This window comes from Mytilus galloprovincialis, chromosome 2, assembly GCF_965363235.1.
Source record: "Mytilus galloprovincialis chromosome 2, xbMytGall1.hap1.1, whole genome shotgun sequence".
Lineage (NCBI taxonomy): Eukaryota > Metazoa > Mollusca > Bivalvia > Mytilida > Mytilidae > Mytilus > Mytilus galloprovincialis.
In genome coordinates this window covers 83,414,662-83,428,499 of record NC_134839.1, presented here as the reverse complement: position 1 = coordinate 83,428,499, position 13,838 = coordinate 83,414,662, and the positions used below count along the sequence as shown (strand labels likewise).

General features: G+C 31.6%; 1 protein-coding gene across 1 annotated transcript in view; it reads left to right on the top strand.

The window, feature by feature from the left end:
- The window catches only part of LOC143062558 (uncharacterized), a 45,584-nt gene extending 35,164 nt beyond the window's left edge, over positions 1 to 10,420 (top strand). The window contains exons 35-52 of the mRNA XM_076234222.1: positions 320 to 376; positions 747 to 924; positions 1,440 to 1,489; positions 1,960 to 2,124; positions 2,539 to 2,688; positions 3,400 to 3,646; positions 3,785 to 3,831; positions 4,489 to 4,564; positions 4,811 to 4,975; positions 5,250 to 5,302; positions 6,315 to 6,482; positions 7,088 to 7,243; positions 7,725 to 7,883; positions 8,137 to 8,351; positions 8,789 to 8,893; positions 9,122 to 9,182; positions 9,560 to 9,865; positions 10,317 to 10,420. Of these exons, the coding sequence (XP_076090337.1) occupies positions 320 to 376; positions 747 to 924; positions 1,440 to 1,489; positions 1,960 to 2,124; positions 2,539 to 2,688; positions 3,400 to 3,646; positions 3,785 to 3,831; positions 4,489 to 4,564; positions 4,811 to 4,975; positions 5,250 to 5,302; positions 6,315 to 6,482; positions 7,088 to 7,243; positions 7,725 to 7,883; positions 8,137 to 8,351; positions 8,789 to 8,893; positions 9,122 to 9,182; positions 9,560 to 9,865; positions 10,317 to 10,366 (2,408 nt within the window). The 3' untranslated portion in view covers positions 10,367 to 10,420. The remainder of the gene's footprint in view (positions 1 to 319; positions 377 to 746; positions 925 to 1,439; positions 1,490 to 1,959; positions 2,125 to 2,538; positions 2,689 to 3,399; positions 3,647 to 3,784; positions 3,832 to 4,488; positions 4,565 to 4,810; positions 4,976 to 5,249; positions 5,303 to 6,314; positions 6,483 to 7,087; positions 7,244 to 7,724; positions 7,884 to 8,136; positions 8,352 to 8,788; positions 8,894 to 9,121; positions 9,183 to 9,559; positions 9,866 to 10,316) is intronic.
- The last annotated feature ends 3,418 nt before the right edge of the window (positions 10,421 to 13,838 follow it).

Here is a 13,838-nt window from a genome sequence, read left to right as displayed (position 1 = left end):
ACAGAAATGAATCAGAACAACAGTTATTGGGTGTAATAGCAGGTAATTAAATGTGTGCAACTTGATATTGCTGAAAGTATTTTTCTGTGTCAAATCTTTTTGCTTGTTATTCGTGGCTGGATGCTTGGGAGTCCGTATGACAACATTCTGCACTCTGACAGTGTCTTTTACGAATTTCAAGATAGGACTTTAACGTTTTACATAAAATCTTTGACATTATAAATTAATTAGTATCCTATTGTTTTTCAAAGGTATGAACTTGATGATCTGATAGTTTTTAAGATATTGAATTATTATCATTGGGTGTTATCTTTTTTAGAGATAACAACAGCTGTAAGCCAAACAACAGGAACAACAACTTTCAAATCAACAACAGGTAAAACGTAGACCTTGTTTTCTCTTTGATTTAATTGTTTATAGTAGCTAAATCAATTGTCACAGTTACTGATACTTTCTGTTAGCTATTCGTTTTGTCATGAAATAAACAACTTGCGAATTATTTTTGGAATCTGTGGTTGATATTTCGGTTGACAGCTACACAAAATTTTGAATTACTCACTATGGTATAATTAAGATAATTACGAAAATATATACAATATCAGCTTTTTTGTTTTATCTTTTTGTTTGTCAAAGTCATATAATTCTAACAGTTATAAAGGTTACTTCTTCTTTCTATAATGAGTAATGAATTCTTCAACAAACACTGAACTTCATTCGCATTAAATACATTATTAATTTTGTTACAGCAATGTATTGTCAATTCACACAAGAAGCCTTTAAAGACAATTTTGGATACGAGCAGATAGATATAGTTGGATTTGTTGAAAAAGATGGAATTGAGGGTCTTACAAGCAATAGTGAAATAATTCAGATTGATTCGGTTATAGAGGAAGGAGTTGTCGTTTTCGTTGGATGTAGTAACTGGTCAGTGTATTTCTATAACGGTTTTTAATTTGTTCGGCAGAATAGTACTTAAAACTTAAAATCTCATTATTTTATTTTCTGGTAGGAGACAGATTTATTATATTCCTGGTTTGTAAGCTTTGAATTATTGTTTTTTTGTGATGCTGTTTCTTTATATTAAACAGACATACATTCTTGCAGTTTTTATATTCATTATCAAAAAGCTTGATTTCTAAAGAATTATTAAAATAAGCTAAAGAATTATTTTTGGTAAACTAAAATTTCAGATTGTAGTGAAAACAATAATTGATTGATTCTAAGGTCGAAATCTGTTATACAGTTTGAACGTCAAACAGGTATTGTTCTATCATATTTAAACCCACTGAGTTCAACATTTGGAAACAGCAGTCTGACGGAAGAACAAAAATTGGAGATAGAGTTAAAAATAAATGTTGATGACCATATTGAAATAGACTTTCGGTAATGAAATAGAAAAAAAGTAATTTTCGGTTGAGTGTCTGAATTTTTATTTTTAGTACTTGTGCAATGGATGGTAATATCAGATGTGATATAGGACAATGTGAAGGTATGTTAAGATACACCCATAACTCTTATTCATATAAAAGGCCATATGGTATCACATGAATTTTTCTTTACAGTTTTAAATCAAACCAGTTTACTTCTCTCTTGATTTTGAGTGACATGACGTATTGGATATTTTCATTCCTTGTATTATGTAGATGTGCATTAAAAAACAAAATAATTCTATCAGATTGAAACATTAAGGAATAAAGATTCATTCAAACATTGAATTACGTTTATTCTTGCATTGCACCAGATATTTTATCAACGGGTGCAATTCGAGTATCACAATGTGCTAACTAGTCGAAACATTTGCGTTCACGATTGGCTTTTTAGGGGGGCATTTGTTTGTCTGTCTTTATTTTGTTGTGTAATGTGAAGCAGTTTGTCGTCTTCATATTGTTTTTCCAGGACCTTTTTAATACTCGACTATCAACCCAACCTTATCTATTTATTATTAATACTATATTTTAGAATGCAAATATACACAGTGGAGTGAATGGACACCTTGTTCAAGAGAATGTGATGTTGGATCCAGAACAAGGCAACGAATTAAAATTACAATTACCAATCCTAACATATGTGCTGATGATCTAAAAGAAATTGAAGACTGCAACATAGAACCATGCGTTACACCAAGTAAGATTATTCATTAAGAGATTTTATATTTCATATTAGACTTACATAAAGGCAACAGTAGTATACCGCTGTTCGAAACTCATAAATCGATAGAAAAAAACAGACCTGGGTTACAAACTAAAACTGAGGGAAACACATTAAATATAAGAGGAGAACAACGACACATCATTAAGTAGTAACACACACAGAAACGAACTAAGAATTAGAAAAAATCCGATGAGAATAACAAATATAACATCAAATGATTAACGATGTTGTTTTTTTTTTATCATATATATGTGAAAAAGCCTTAGAAAATGAAAGGTTGAAGTTATGTTAATCCATTGAAAACATTCAACTGAAACATTTTGCAAATTTTCAATAGTAAGTGTTATTGATTTAAAATAATATCTTTCATAACATATTTTTTTACAGCAACGATGCCAATGTGTGAGCAGTGGAGTGAATGGAATGAATGCAGCACTACTGACCCTTGCACTGAAGGTGTACGATCAAGAGAACGACATTGTCCTGACAGTCCGTCCTTAGAAAAGGAGCCATGTGTAAACAACTGCACATATCCAGGTAAGCATAATAATCTGAGAATTACAATTGCAGAAACATGATGTAAGTTAAAATATTAGTAGACTTTATCTGGAATCATATTAAATGGTATAAAAAAATCATATAGGAGTAATTTTTGTAATTAAAAGAACAAGTTATACAATTTGAATATCACTTATATTTATTATTAAAGATTTGTATGTTAGGAAGTAATAAGTTTCGATAAGTATAAGTATTGATTATGCTCTATTTTACATTGTATTTTAAAGTTTTAAACAGTGTAGACAGCATAATTTGTGATTTATTAAAATTGATTTGATCAAGCTCTTCCGTTTACTGAACATAAATGAGGGGGAGGACAGGGGTAAGGGAGACAGGGAGAAAGGGGGTAGGAGAAAGGAGAAAGGGGGTGGGAGAAAGGAGAAAGGGGGTAGGAGAAAGGAGAGGAAGGCTGGGAGAAAGGAGAAAAAGATGGAGAAAGGAGAAAAAGTTGGTGAAAGGAGAATTTTTTTTAATTTATCTCAAAAGGAGATGTTTTATTCTAATGGGAGAAAGGAGAACGGGGGTAGGAGAAAGGAGAAGAGGGGTGGGAGAAGGGAGAAGGGTACCCCCCTGTCCTCCCCCTCATAAATGTCAGCCTTGAGTGTAATTATGACATCAATAATTGTGGTTAACACCTAATTTATAGTTATGTGTTTATATTATTACTTGCATTTATCTTTACTGTTTTAGTATGCAAACATCCGTTGGTATTAATAACAGAACCAACTTGTCAGCTGACTTGTTATACTGTTCAATATCCAGAAAGCTGTGTTATTCCTGATGATATGGAACCTAGCTGTGGATGTATGGAGGGTTATGTTCTTGATGAAGAAAGTAATATTTGTATTCCTATCCATGAATGTCAGAAATGTTACAAAGAAGATGGAACAGCTGTAAATCCTGGTCTAAGTTATATGAAATCCGAATGTGAGGAGTGGTAGGTGTCCAATTTTTCTTCAACTTTTTAATTGATTTGTTTGGCCTGCATGTGCCCGAAAAAATGTATCGTCATTTGAAATATAACGGAAATGTTATAATTTAGTTACAGAATGATATGAATACTTTTTATTTGCAGTATCTGTACAGAAGGATTGACATTAACATGCGGTATCAAAACTGACTGTAAGTTGAAATATAAATTAAAAGGTTTATCATATATACCGTTTCCTGCTGGTCTTTGAATATTAGGAATTGTCAAGTTAGACTAACATATTCCATCGCATGTATACCAGAAATCCATGGTTACAGTGGGTTTTTGTCTATTTAATAATATGATAAACGGTTAATTTTAAACTCATTTCTTCGAAAGAAAACAATTTATATATTTTTCACAGAATAAACAGTAAATAAACTCATTATTATATAGATACCAGATTTACAAAAAGTGTACGCCAGACCTGCGTTTCATCAACAAACGACTCTCTAGTAAAAAGTTAGCAAGGCAAATTAAAGTAAGAGGTTGTATGGCTTTAACTATCCAACCAGTTTCACTGTTCTATATCAAACATTCAAGCTGTATAACTTTTGTCTATTCACGACTTTGTCACTGTTATTTCACATCATATTCAACAAATTGTGGAATTAACATTTAGTAAAAAGATTTATGTAAAATTAGTAGAAAACAGGGTTGCCATTATAAAAGGAACTTTATTTGGGAAAACAGTAAGCAATCATTTGCAAAATGTTTTATGTCAATCTCTTCGCTAAAGGTTTACACTTATGAATGAAAAATGAAGATGCGATGTTAATTGAACAACACTTTATTCATATTTATCCTAGGTTGTGCATGGACTGAATGGGGACACTGGGGAGAATGTAGTGAATCTTGTAAAGATGGAGTGCAGAATAGATACAGGTATTGTAATATGTTGTTTCCTCTCAAAATTTGTTTTATGGAAACATGTTGCAAAAGATCTCTACAAGAATTTTTTTACCTTGATAGAACATCGATAGGAAATAAACGTTGAATATAAATATCGTATCGAAATGAGTTAAAACTCAATTCTTTTATTTCTATGCATCAAATTTGTTACGTAAGCTTGATTTTAATATCGTATATAAAAACGTTCTAATAATTTGTTGATATTTTAATTCCAAATAGGGAATTGTTGGTGGGAGACCCTCACACATGTGGAGAGGACAAGATAACTAGAGTATGTAGTCCACCGACATCACTACCTGACGAATGCATAGACTGTATATACAACAACGAGGAATACAGTGTTGGAGATCTAGTTGATGTCAGGGATAATGGATGTACAAAGTGGTATGCTTTTCTGTCAAAATATAATAACATGTGGCGACTTTGAATGTGGAATAAAAACTAAAATAACTACTTACAATCAACTTATGAAAGTTGTCTTCGTGGTTTTATTTTATACTGAAAGTTAAAGTCTTTTACTAATACCAAAAAGTATTTTTAATAAGATATTAGGTTGATTATTTTTTTTTTTTTATGTTTTGTTACTTTCTTAATATACTGTATGGTCTAATTGGATCTCTGAATATCGTATAAATAACGCAATGATTATGTATTGTAGCTACTGTGATTCTACTCATAACTCGTACTGTGTTCCGGATCCTGTTGCCAATGGTAAGAACCAATTTTAAATGAAAACGTTTAAAATCCTAGTACCCAATATTTTAACTTATAATACTTCTATTCATTATTACATGATATTGTGATGTATACTTTTGGTAGTTTTGCTATGATAGATGTATTGATAGAACTTGATACATATTATTTACATCATATCATTTTCCAAGGGAAAAAAATATCCTTTATATAAGGAAACACCGAACATATGTGAAGGTTTCTTTACACTAATAAGAAACAATTATTATTGCATAGCAATATAATATTTCCCATAGAAAGTAACCAAAAGTTAGCGTGCAATAAATTCCAATATTGCACTAGTGCAATAAATCTTGAAAATTCATGACGTCATCAACAACAAAATCTTAGTTTAAACCAATTTTTACTTTCAAATATTATATTGCTATACAATAAAAGGGTTATTGCATGAATATTGGGGAATATTGTCCCTCGTAGAATATATATTGCACTCGCAAGCTCGTGCAATATAAAATTCTACTCGGGACAATATTCCCCAATATTCATGCAATAACCCTATAATATCGCATTTCATCATTGGTTTAAACAAGTAAACACATGATTTATCCGCAGTACATGAATAAAATTGAGAAAGGAATACATGTTTAGCTGCGATTGCAGATCATTGAAATCATGGACAGAAAATTAACATTTATTGAACATTAATTATTAATACAGATACAAATATTTCAATAATACATCCTTTAGAAATTAATATCGTAGTCAGCTAGTTCAATAAAGAGATTTATAAATGAAAATTGGGAATGTGTCAAAAAGACAACAACACGACCAAAGAGTAAAAACATGACAGTCGAAGACAATCACTGGGTCTTAAACACAGCAAGAAAATTCCGACTAGGATAGAATGTTTATTGATTAAAAAAGAAATCTAAAAATAAGTGATAATTGGTATCGTTAACAGAAAATGATCTTAAATAAAACAATTGTAAAACACATCGTAAGCTAATGTTGTATGTAACTTTCCATTCAGTCAACGGATCATGGTCAGATTGGGCGGAATGGTCATCTTGTAGCAGTTCATGTGATGGTGGCGTGCGATCAAGAGTTAGGCTCTGCAATGACCCATTACCACTGTGTGATGGAAATGAATGCGAAGGAAGAAATGAAGAGGTTGAAGATTGTAACGCAGAACTTCCATGTAAATATGTTTTACTTCAAAGTGTCTAATAAAACAGTAGTAACGATCTTTTTCAACAATGTATGGATAAAAAATCACCACTACAATGAATATGGTTGATATCTTTAGTAATCTTTTAAAAAGTTTAATTTGAAATGTGTTTTCTTTATATAAAAAAGATAAAAAAAAAAGTAAGTAATGGCATTAATAACATAAGTGTTATCCCGGGAGCCAAAAACATTTATCATATGAAATGAAGAGATATGGTATCATTATCAATGAGACAACTACCCAACAAAATCTATGATACTGTAGTTGTATCATGACAAACAATGATTTGTTGCATGAATTTTATTATGACTTTGCAAATGTTTAAAATCCTGCATTTGTACTGACAATTTCACAAAAGATACGAAACATCTGAAGTTAAATATGCATTTTGTGGTAAAATGATATATGCTCTTTGATACAGCACGCAACGATGAATTGTTACCTCCTAGTCAACTAATCAAAACCTTTTTTGAAAGACTAATAAAATATAGAGAAAATGACATTTATATACTTGTACCCCTTCTTGTACATTAATAAGCAGTTGCAATTGTTTTGACGTGGTATTTTTTTTTTAGGCTGCATTATCTCTGAATGGTCCGATTGGAGTGAATGTTCTGCATCCTGTGATGATGGGGAATCAGTTAGAACAAGATTCTTTGTAGATCCATCCGAACAAAGTTCGTGTTCTGATGTGAATATTACAGACATTCAACCTTGTAATCTTGGGGAATGTAAGTAAAACTTGTCATACAGATATAGAACATTAATCAATAATAGTTTTTAAATGTTTTACGTTTTATTTTAAACGTTGCGAGCTTTAAAATATTTTTTTGAAAAAAGAGGGGATAGTTGTTTCCAATTTTGGAAGATGATTAAAACTCGAGAATAATCTGAATTATTTCAACCGAGAGAAAGAACAATGGAAATTGCGGAAATCCAAACAGAGGTAGACCAGCTTGTCAACGGGCTTTAAACTTGTTACATGTAGGACTGGCTTAGACCATTATAATTGATACAATTGATGAATGGCCTACATAGTCCTCACTTGGTGCAGATATTTTTAAAACATTGAAAAAGACTTAAGTGCACATATTGGAATAATCGGTATAACATGTATAAAGACTATCGATATGAAAATATATGGGTTTTTTTACTATATTTTGTATTAATATGAAATTGAATTTATAAAAGGAAATATAATATTTTGTATAGGTGGTTGCCGATACAGCGAATGGAGTGAGTGGACTGATTGTAATGCAGAGTGTGGTATCGGTCTGTCACAAAGAAAGAGAGATCTGGTTCAACCAAGCACTTATGTAAAATGTGACCAATTACAGGTTGAAGAAAGAGACTGTTATCTTGCAGATTGCGGTAACTATAAAATCACTAAGAAGACTTTAATTCAAAATCAAGTTCTCCCATTATAATTATAAAACAATAACGTTGTATATTATATTACCTTTTTGCAATGAGTTTCAAAAAGCCGTAGGTAGTTTTAATCCATTGGCTTGAGTAATTGACTTAAACTTAGTGTTATCAATTGAAAACTAAAAGATTCAAACGAAATACGGAAAATAGGAAGCGGTTGCCTTAAGATATTTATATTATTGGTATTTCACTTCAGTATGTGATAAAGGTCATGAGAAATGGAGCAATCATTCACGTTGTGAAACGACATGCTTAAACAGATTCACAAATATCCCAGTGGAAGATTGTGAAGAACTCAACCCTGGCTGTGTTTGTGAGGAAGGGTACTTTGAAGACAAAAATGGCAACTGCGTTACCAATGACAATTGCTCAGTTTGTTATCATCCTGATAGTCCAGATGAACCAATACAGGTATGAGTACCAGTGCAAAAGAAATGTAATATGATATTAAAAAAATGTTTGTCTTCTTCAAATGCAGTTTGAATACCCTTGCACTAAAAATTGAATTTTGTTTTGCCGAAAATAATTTTGATGGTTAGATTGGTAATGTTTGGAAAGTTTATATAACTTACTCAATTTTTAAATATGTACTCAAATGTATTGTGAAAATAAGAATGTTTGTTGTGTTTGTGTTAATGTCTCATTGGCACATAACAGTTTCTGAATTTATTCCTTCTTCCATTTTTTTAATAAGGTAGATGACTGGGCAGTAATTGTCGAAACAGAACTTCGAACTCTTCACGATAAATTTCATTAAGTCGGTCAAATGTATCCTCGATTTAATTCGAAAGCCTTATAAATTGTGGTATTTAAGAGTTTATGCTGATATTTTATTTTATTTCTTTCAGCCCGGAAAGATTTTCAAAAACCCCAAAGTGGCTTGTGAGGTATGTCAATGTGTTGGTGGAGATATTGTCTGTAACAGGAGATGCGAGTTTCCCGAATGTAAAGAGGTATGTAAAATAGTGCAGTTAACTTTATGTTTATTTAATATTGTTATTAGAATTAAGTCCTTTGAAAACTGAACATTTGCCTGTGTGTTGCTTTTTGTTTTAAAATCAATTTCGAATATCAATTGGCAAATGACAAAATGTAATATAGTTCTATCGTTAATTCAAATCGAAAGTTGATGATGAAAGTAAAGGAATCAGGAGAGTTAATTTCTTATTTGTATATTTTAGGGAGAAGTTCTGTCCTACCCCCAAACTGATCCGTGCTGTCCTAGATGTATTCCTGAAGAAAGTAAGTTTTAGTTTGTTACCCGGATTTGTGTTTTTTTTTTTCTTTCTCAATCGATTTATGAATTTTGAACAGCGGTATACTACTGTTGCCTTTATTTAATTGCTCTATATATTTTACTTTATATTTCTCATTCTATCCCGGCTTGTACACGATGATTAAAACTGCCATTGCATATTTTGTACATTAATTTTTGCTCTTGTAACTATTAACTGACGTCCAATTTATGTGTCTACGTTTTGAGATATTACTATTGAAAGCCAAGTTAAAAATTGTATTAACTTGAATCAAATGATTGAAAAAAAATTGTGCGTATTTATGAAAAGGTTACGAACATTGAAAATTGTAATTAATATTGTCTCTATTGTCAATTTCCACAGCCACGTGTTCACTGAAGACAGAAAAGAGAGTTATAACACGAGGTGACTGTGAAACTGTTGACGAAATCAATGTAACCTACTGCTCCGGAAGCTGTGGTAACAGTAGTAGTATACCTGTGTTTATGATGGACGACGGAATGGAATATGATAACTTTGGTTGTATACAGACCTGTAAATGTTGCCAGGGTACTGTGCGTGGTATGCAGACAGTAGATATACGATGTGGTTTACCCGGTCAGAAGAGACTTTACAAAGCCCGTGTACCTGTGATTGTAGCCTGTAAATGTGATGCATGTGTGACAACTGGTAAGATATTTTTTTCATTTTTAATTGATAGTTTAACCAATTTTATAAAATTAATTCTGTTTAAAACACCAATAAATGTCAAAAGAAAATTAAGATAACACTAAATAGATGCTACATTCCTCGAATTACTGCCATCAGAAATGTTCAAATCTTAACATCTGAATATGTATGAATACCAAAATTGAATTATCCTAAAAATACATGAATCACAATAGTTGAACCAAATGATAGTGTAAATCAAATCAATAATCAATCATCAACAAAATATAATTGGACTATTAGATTTGATGAATGATTTTTATTTGTAGTATGATATCGATGCATTTGGCGTTTTTGAAAAGAATATAAGTATTAATTCAATAGTTAGGATTCAATAAAATGTGCCTAATTTATAAAAAAAAGTATATTAATATTATCTATATTAACTATGTGTACATCATTTTTTTTCCAGAATCTCAGAAGAACCAACAAGATGCAACCAGTAGCTTTGGAAAACGATAGCATTGTAGAACATTTATAATTAATTAAACTTTTAAAATATCAAATGTGAAAAAATGTCTATTATTCATTGATAATACTAAAGTATAATGGCGAAAGCTAAATCAAACAGAACATTGCGTAGCACTATACACATATGCCATATCCCCAACAAAAGAGAAATCGTTAGAAGAATGAAACACAATAACCGAAATCTAAAATGGTTTAAAAAACACAATTGGCTTAGAGGAAATGAATATAAGCTTTAAACATACTATCCGAATCTCGATAAATACATATAAAAATACCACAATATCATTCCTTCTTCAAAGGTTCGACATTGGCATGAATATAAATTAAGTTGATTGCCTCTGCATGCAACCGTATAAAGATCCATTGAATGCATCACGCACAACTTGCATCCCTACGTTTCATCAACTATAGATATAAGACTTCCAACAACAGTTACTTTAGATATCAGAGTCAACCCAAATACTGTAATGTTTAAAATAACCAGCCATGATCTTCACCAACGTTGCCATCAGCTATTATCACCAGACAATAATCACCAAAAACAACAATTGCATCTGCAGAAACCACAGTAATTTGATTCGTTCTTGTTTTGTTATGTCTATATACCTATCATTTGTTGCGAATGACTGGATTTGGATAAGTGGCCAGAGATATTTAAGATATATATATTAAGATCTTACTCCTTTGAGCAATTTTGACTGTTGCGTTCCTTTGTCCCTTTTTTCCAAAGCTAATGATCTTCAAAGCGGAACACTTATTTATCATATAAGCAAAATGTATCTTCAGTTTTACATAAAATTTAAAAGTTAGAGGTATATCTTACACTAAATCCAGGTTAAATCTACCATTTTTTCATAAGGAAATGCTGTACCAAGTCAGGAATATGTCAGTTGTTTTCCGTTCGTTTGGTGTGTTTGAGCTTTTGATATTGCTATTTGGTAAAGGACTTTCCTATTGAATTTATCGTGGAGTTCGGTATTTTCATTATTTTACCTTTTAATTGATTGTTTAAAGCACTTAACGAGAAATATTCGGCAGTTTTCTAGAATTCATTCAACTGTTTGGTTGTTCGTTCATTACAAACTATTCCGTAACAAATAAAACAGGTGGATCTTTAACTCTTTTATATCAGATGGCGATCATGATTTAAACAGTGACCTCTGTTGGTTTCTTGTTTGGTTAACTTGCTTGTGTTATTTCGTGTATTCATAACCTCAATTATATTGGGCATCATAGCAAGTTGTAGCAATAATTAAAGATAAAAGATAACAAACGCAACCAGACGCTTTCAAAAAAAGTATGTATGTCATTATGAGTTAGTACACACACGACAAAAACTTGCTTATTACTACATAAGTAAGCCGCCTAGTACTAAAACCAATAACAACAACAACATCTGATAATGATGACAAAATGTAGTTCCGCCTGATTTACAAAATAGTGTTAAATAAAGGCAACAGTCGTATACCGCTGTTCAAAAGTCATAATTCGATTGAGAAAAAGCAAATCCGGGTTACAAACTAAAGCCGAGGGAAACACATCAACTAAGAGGAAAACAACAAAACAACAGAACACTGAAGTGTAACAGAAAACAAAAGACAATGCAACATAAATAGAAACGAATTATTAGATAACAACTGCCGAATTCCTGACTTGACATACAGAGCATTGGTACAAAAAAAATGTGTTGATCTGGTTTAGTGGTTCGCGCTTTATAGCAATGTTAAATATATCGCTAAAATGACAACATTACATAACGGGAATGCAGTACAAATAAATGCTAGAACAACCAAGACAAAGAAATACATAAAAAAAAAATAACATAATAGTACATTTTGATGTCAACCAGAGAATAACAACGGATAACTTAAATTAATTTAGGACAGTACACAAAAACACGTTACTTCTATTTATCTAGGAAAAAGCCGCTTAAAGGATTGGTTATGTACAAACAGCGAAGAAAACTGAAACTTCTCCAATATTTTCTTACAGTACCACGGTATACTTCGATTGTAGACAGTTGGAATGAAAAAACAGATTTTACTAACTGCTTTAAATGTTTGTAGTCTTTTAAGGTCTGAGGAGGGTTAAATTTTATGGCGGAGAAACTAATCGGTAGATAACCGGTATTAGAAGGTGCTTATGTTTCACAATTACCAGAGAAATGGTTTATTTGTATATTAAACGTCAATAAGAAAGAGTACTTGTCACAGTGTTAAATGATTGCTGGATCATTTTCTTGGATTTCTGCACAGTTATTGTTACCAAGCGTTTCGGTGTTCAAATAAAAAATACTAGACTGTGTTTAAATTTCAAATTCATTGATCATGTTGATTCCGTATATTCGTTATCACCGAACTTCTTCTGGCCATAAGTTTGTTATCACACTACATGTGGTCACATGCATTGTATTACAGAAGATATTTATGGTACGAACGCCTATTGCATAGTTTAATTTATAATCCTTTTGGGTTTCAATTGTTTTCTTGACATGGTGTTTTCGTCAATACTAAGTCGATGTCTCATTTAAAAAAAAAACACTTTGGAACTTTAAAACTTGGAAAAACACTCACTGAAAAAAGGCCCATTTAGTATAACTATCAAAATAACTGCCATAAACCTTACATAACCAGTATATAACCTATACACATGCGTACGTGAAATTGTCCACATGTGAATTTTCCAGAAAGAAAAATTGTCACTTTCACATTGCAGAATCATAGCAGAGTTAGTGTCAAATATGCATATTCCATAAAATGAAACGTTGCAATCAATTCAGTTTGTCCTATATTGATAAGACCTATCCAACATAAGTCTCTTATGACCAAAAAGGACATTAAATAAAAGCCAAATCCATCTAAGGTCAACTTTGCCTGAGAAAGTTATAACCTTTGTTTCTTGATTATTTCAAAATTTATAAACGGATAATTATGAATTATAAATATAGCTGTTATAAATCATGCCAGCATCAAAGTAGTGACTCTTGAGGTAATGATGCCCTCCGAAAATGTGTCGAGTTGGATTTTGATAGAAATATCCACACTTATGACATAACAGAAAAAGTAAAATCATAAAAATTCTGAACTCCGAGAAAAATTCAAAACGGAGAGTCCCTAATATTCTTCATCAGACTCGTTTGGTATAACCAGAGCAGACAGAGATATGACATTTCGTTCTCGAAACTTCAAAGAAGGATACTCGCGCAAAATACCGTAGTAGTAGGGTGCCCAGTATCGAAAAAGACGTCTAGTTAACGAGTTTGAGTTAACGGATAACACACGGCTATATTTATATGCAAACTATTGGAAAAACATTATATTTTCCAATCATGAATGTCGTCGTAAGCTACCGTGGTCACGTTTTTCAAAATTTTGTGTTTTCTTAGGGTACCCAAAAATACCTCCTCATACAGCACAGGCACTTGTTTCTGTCAATGTGGGGTTTACTATCCATACCAGTACAA